The sequence below is a fragment of the Microtus pennsylvanicus genome, chromosome 16 (assembly GCF_037038515.1).
Source record: "Microtus pennsylvanicus isolate mMicPen1 chromosome 16, mMicPen1.hap1, whole genome shotgun sequence".
Classification (NCBI taxonomy): Eukaryota; Metazoa; Chordata; class Mammalia; order Rodentia; family Cricetidae; genus Microtus; species Microtus pennsylvanicus.
Genome location: NC_134594.1, coordinates 37,288,181 through 37,294,180, shown reverse-complemented (window position 1 = coordinate 37,294,180; position 6,000 = coordinate 37,288,181). Strand labels below are relative to the sequence as shown.

The following is a 6,000-nucleotide window of genomic DNA, read 5'->3' as shown; positions in this document are numbered from 1 at the left end:
TTTGCCAAGCCCAGAAGAAAGAAGACAAAATACCAAAAACTTACTTGGAAGGCATTACTCTGTCTGACGGGTTTTGTTTCAACCATTACTCCTCCCATTACAATCTTCAAGTGACTCCTATGGCCCCCCATTCCTGAGAGAACTCAGTCCTTCGTCCTGTGTAAACCCATTGCCATTATATTATACTTTTAAAAACACCTACCTTTGAGTTAAAAAGTGTTGATGAAATATTTGCATGTTAAATATTCATTTCTGCTTGTGGTTCTGCCCAAACAAACTATACCAGAAAGAATCAGAAGCTGAAAGTTCCCAAAGGGTTTTGTAATAGGGTCTCCTGCCAAGCTCAAACACATCCAGCTTCCCCATTCTTTACTTCTAACTCTGAATTGCTACTGCCTCACAAAACCGCACACATTTGAGGAACTATAAACTGATAATCACACACTCACACACACACACACACACACACACACACACACACACACACACACACACATTTGTTTGTTTTAGGCAGGGTATCACGATGTAACTCAGGCTGATCTCAAACTCAGAGATTCACCTGCCTCTGCCTCCCAAGTGCTGGGTTTAAGGCACTGACCACCACAGTGGGCTTAAATATAAACTCGAAAACATTTCCTCACTCTCTTTTCTGAACCTAGAGCCTCCAGCATGCTTAGCCTCTGCCAATGAGTTATCTCTGTACTTTTTATCTTGAGATATATCGGCGAGCCGCATCACTAAACTCCTCGGAGTGGCTTTGAATTCTCTAGTTCAGGCAGGCCTTGCACTAGGAATCCTCCTACTTCCGCTGCAATAGCCGAGATTACAAATTGTGTCCCCAGCCGGACCTCTTCTGAAAAATTTGAGAGGCTCCTTTTATATCTTGTTTTACGTCTGCCTTTGGTTACAATATTCCTGGTTAAGATGGTATCTTTGGGATTGACTTTCTTAATCGAGAATCACAACATTGCATTTGCTATGTCAAGGACAATAGTCCTAATTCTCTATAATTTAATATTTCGTGACCAAGCAGTTTAACTTTCCAAGACTAAACACCCAAAAAGAGGTATCACAGAAGTATCAAGTCTTTCCAAGTTTCTACCTGTTGCGGGCACATGGTCAGAGGCCCCTTTCCTTCCTCTGTCCCTCCAGCTTTCAGAATGCACGTCACCCCAGTCAGTCCTAGTCCCGACACCCCGGCTCTGGGACGCCCCAGAACAGGGCTAAGGGTTTGTTTGGGCGCCCGCGTGGAGCTTGGACACACCTCTTTGCTTTCCAGAGTGAATGAAGCGCTCAAGTAACACCGGACAAGAAAAGAACGGAGTCCAGAATCCCAACATCGAAGGCCACCCCGACCACGAACCGCACAAAAGGGGCGGCTCGACCCTGGCGACCCCGCCCCCTGCCGGCCCCGCCTCTCCCCGGCTTCCTCGGGGTTTCTCCCTCCGCGCGAGGCTCCTCCCCGCTCCCGGCCCCTCCGCCCCGAGCCTTTCCTGTCCCAGACTCTCCCTTCCCCTTTCCTTTTGCGCTTCCGCCCCCGCTTCTCCATCGCCCCTTTTGATTGGCCAAGCGCGCCGGAGCCCGGCCGGCCAATCGGCGAGGCGGGCTGGCGGCGGTGGGCGTGGCCGCAGAGCCGGGCCCTCAGATCGAGGCAGCCTCCCCCTCTCAGCCGGCAGCACATTCCGCCGCCGTTGCCGTCGCCACCGGCCCCGCGGTCGTCTTCGCCGGAGCTGCTGTGGTGCCGGGGCTCGGGACAGGAGGGGGCGGCCGGCCGGGGAGTGGAGGCCGCGGAGGCCGGGCGAGAGGAAGGGAGCGGGCGGCGCAAGCGGCGGCCGGCTTCCTGGGAGCGTCGGTGCGGCGCGGTGGTTGGGGCGGATCCCGCGGGGCCCGGGCGGGGAGGGGGGGGAGAGTCGCCGACCCGGCCATGGCGGACAACGAGAAATTGGACAACCAACGGCTCAAGAATTTCAAGAACAAAGGCCGCGACTTAGAGGTACAGTGAGGTCCGCGGCCTCCGGCCCCGGCGGAACACGGGGTGCGTGCGGAGTCGGGCGGGCGCGGCGGCCGGCATGGCGCTGGGCGGGCGGGCGGGCGGACTGGCGGCCGTGACGCGGGTGCCGCGCCGGGAAGTTTGTGCCTGGCCTGCTCCGCCTCTGCCGGCGACAGCGCCCGGGCCCGCCGGGCGCGGCCTAGGCCTGCCCTGTCGAGCCGGCTAGACGCGGGCACGGGCGGCCGGGGGATCGACCGTGGTGGAGGCTCCGGCTCTGCTCGGGCCCCGACGCCGGGCGTTGCGGGCAGAGGGCAGCGTGGGAGCGAGCGGCGACCTCCGTAACTTCCCCGGGCCTGCGGCGCCTCTACATGCAGGCGTTTGTTCCTGATCTCCCCGACTTCTCTTTTAACCCCAACGTCCAAACTACAGGAGTCAACTTCTGCGTTGAAAAAGACACCCGCGCCACAAGAGGCGGTCCTGGTGATGCTAACAGTGCCTTCCAGCGGCCTGGCTTTCACTCTGGTCCTAGCTGATTCAAGATATGGCCCCACGGTGTACCCTTTTCCAGGAAAAGGATTCCCCTTATTTGAGCTGCTCTACAAATCTCTACCCCTCTCTTGAGAAGAAACTAGCAGCTGCATTCTTACATAGAAAGTCCAAAGGGTTATCCAGAGCTGTCACCCTCTGGTCTACGGGATCCTTTCCCTCCACCTCTTGGTGGTGGTGGCAGTGGTGGAATCGGGTGGTCTTCGGATTGACACCATCGCGTAGTTTAAAAGGGGGGAAAGAAGGCTTCATTGTCTTAGACACAGCTGCTTCCAAGGTTCGATGTATTAAACACAAGAGATTCTCCCCACTGTGTGTATGTGCGTGTGAGCGCGCGTACGCGCTTCTATGAACCCTTTTCTTCAGCTTTGGGAGTTTTTTTAGGAGCCTGTTTATATTTTCTTTCACACAAACCATTCTGAGTCAAGAGTTTAGCTTTGAAGAGAAAGTGGTAAAATGTCTTATCCCCCTATATTTTTGTGACTGATCTTCATGTTGCTGTGGTCTGTTTCTGAATGTGAGCATTTGCCTGATTGAGATAGCAACTTTTGTGCACTTCTTAAAGTGCCATTCAGTCTTTTATCGTACTTTGTGCTGTTTTAGCTGGTTGTACTAGTTAGGACTGCGTGCCCCAGGGTGTCTATGACTGTTTAGAGCGTGTTTGAAGGTCAATACAGCTTATTTTTCTTAATTCTTATAGTAGAAATTTGAAATCTTTTTTTTGTAAATTGATTTCATTCGTAGGGGTATTTTGTCTTCCTTGTATGTATGTGCACCATGTATGTGCCTGGTGTTCAGGGAGGCCAGAGGAGGGTGTCGGATCCCCTGAACCTGGAGTTATAGACAGTTGTGAGCTGCCCTGTGGGTGCTTGAAGCCAAACCACTGACCCATCTCCTCAGTTTTCAAATTTAGCATCTTTATTGGAGTAATTTTACATGTCATAAAAGTCAACTTTTTAAATGTACGATTCATAGTTGTCATTAAATTTACACATGGAACTACGGGGTTTTTTTTGTACTAATATGAATATTTAGAATAGGTAAAAAGCACAAATTAGGAAACTATAAAACTGATAAATACCACAAAGTTTAGAAATTCAGAAAAAGTATCATGTAACCAACCAATCTCTTAATTCCTTTTTTTTTTTCTTCTTCTTCTTTTTTTCTTTCGAGACAGGGTTTCTCTGTGTAACAGCCCTGGTTGTCCTGGAACTTGCTCTGTAGCCCAGGCTGGCCTCGAACTCAGAGATCCACCTGCCCTCTGCCTCCAGGCCTGACTTCTAATTCCTTTCTTTTGCTATGTATTTTTAACAGGTTCATTGAAATGTGATTCACATAACACTCAGTTCACCAATATAAAGTGGTTTTTAATATGCTCACATAGTTGTGCAGTCAGCACCAAAGTTACTTAGGATTTTTGCTACTCTTTAAAGAACCCCTGACAGTCGTTAGTAGTGATCCTCTTTCTCAACTACTCCAGGCCAAAAAGCAGTGTTTCATTTGCCCATTCTGAATGACTCATGTAAACAGAATGTACATTTTATGATACTTTGTGGCTACCTACCTTGAAGGTTCATCCATATTATATCAAGAATATTTCATAGGGTTGAATAATATTTCTGTATATAGTTAGATCAGCTTGTGTGTATGCGTTCATCTTCATGGACACATCATTAACCTTGTTAGTTACATACTGATATGAGCATTTATGTACACATTTTTATGTGACAGTTTTATTTCTTTTGGTTACAAATCAAGAAAGAGATGCTAGGTGATATGAAATGTTAGATTTTTTTGTAGGGTTGCCAGACTTACCTTCTCCCCTTCTACCCCTTTCACTCCTCCCTCTTGTTCTTTTAGTTTGGACAGGGTCTCACTATGTAGCTATAGCCCAGGAAAGCCTTACACTCTCAATTCTTCTCCCTCATCCTCCTGAATGATAAAATTACAGGTATGTGCCACCATGTCCAACCTGCCACAATGTTGTATTTTTTTATTTTGTGCTTGGTCATCCCTGCTGCCCTCCCAGCTGGGATGCAGGCATATGCCACCTTGCCCTGCTTTAAAACTATTCTTTTAAAAAAAATGTAGCCTTACTATGTTTTTCCTGCCACTGTAGTCTCTAAAAGATTAAATAATGAATCTACTTGGCTACTATAATAGGAAGTTTAAAACTAAATATAAAAGCATATTAGGGGGGCTGGAGAGATGGCTCAGTGGTTAAGAGCATTGCCTGCTCTTCCAAAGGTCCTGAGTTCAATTCCCGGCAACCACATGGTGGCTCACAACCATCTGTAATGAGGTCTGGTGCCCTCTTCAGACATACACACAGAATATTGTATGCATAATAAATAAATATTTTTTTAAAAAAAGAGTGGAAGCCTGGCGATGGTGGTGCATGCCTTTAATCCCAGCACTCGGGAGACAGAGGCAGGCGGATCTCTGTGAGTTCGAGACCAGCCTGGTCTACAGAGCTAGTTCCAGGACAGGCTCCAAAGCCACAGAGAAACCCTGTCTCGAAAAATAAAATAAAATAAAAAAATATAAAAAATAAAAAAAGAGTGGAAATTTTTTTAAAAAGCATATAAGCATATTTGGGGATCATAATATCTGTATCTACTCTTTGATGACTGAATCCATGTATATGTATTAGAAATTAGAATATTTTCATTTTTCCATCTACAAATATGGTTAAGTAAAAATTTTACTTTTATGACTTGCTCAAAATCACCTAAGTGGATGTCGTTCAGTGGTGAATTATGGCATTATGAGGCTGCCCAGTACGCAAAAGAAAGCAAAAAGCTTCTAAAATCATGTGCACTTATAATGACACAAAGACATCATTTATTACTTTTAGAACACAAGTCTATTACTTGTATTTGCCACTTATATGCTTTTATTTCTCCAAAACATGTATGTGCACTTTCTCCTCCTCCAGATATAGTTACTGCATTGTGTTAAATATGTACTGTATGTAGAATGTAACAAATATTAAGAAATTACTGCTTTTTTGGTTTGATCTTAATATTTATGTTTTGAGGGAGGCAAAGCTATTGCCGTACAACGATTATTAGCCCAGGATATCCTAAATGTCATCTTAACATTAGTCTGTGCCTAAAAAATGAAATAGTTCACATGATTTCTTTCCTACATTTTCAAATTGCATTTTACCATCACAGTCTTTCTCTGTTTACATCAGCTGTATCTTAAGTGTTCAATAGTCTCAGACAGCTGGTAGCTACCTTATTAGACAGTGTGTGTAAATATACAACAGCATATACAGTGAGATAGTTGTTACATTTGAGGAAGAGGTTGATTAGAAATAATGAGTATAAAATCTGACAATTTAATATTACCTGGTCTCTAACTGTGTGTGACCTTGGAAGAATCATTCAAGTCTTAGGATTCTTTTCATCTACAAAACTAGCAGTACTAGACATTTGCTTCATGAATGTTGTGGACAT

The 6,000-nt window shown here is 46.2% G+C and overlaps 1 protein-coding gene across 3 annotated transcripts in view; it reads left to right on the top strand.

Moving 5' to 3' along the window:
• Positions 1-1,621: 1,621 nt before the first annotated feature.
• Kpna4 (karyopherin subunit alpha 4) overlaps positions 1,622-6,000 on the top strand; it is a 59,554-nt gene continuing 55,175 nt past the window's right edge. The window contains exon 1 of one of the 3 annotated variants that reach the window (XM_075950845.1): positions 1,622-1,993. In XM_075950845.1, coding sequence (XP_075806960.1) covers positions 1,925-1,993 — 69 coding nt within the window. In that variant the 5' untranslated portion in view covers positions 1,622-1,924. Of the gene's footprint in view, positions 2,036-2,516; positions 2,814-6,000 lie in introns of those variants that run through there. The other 2 variants (XM_075950844.1, XM_075950843.1) reach the window with 2 other exon arrangements.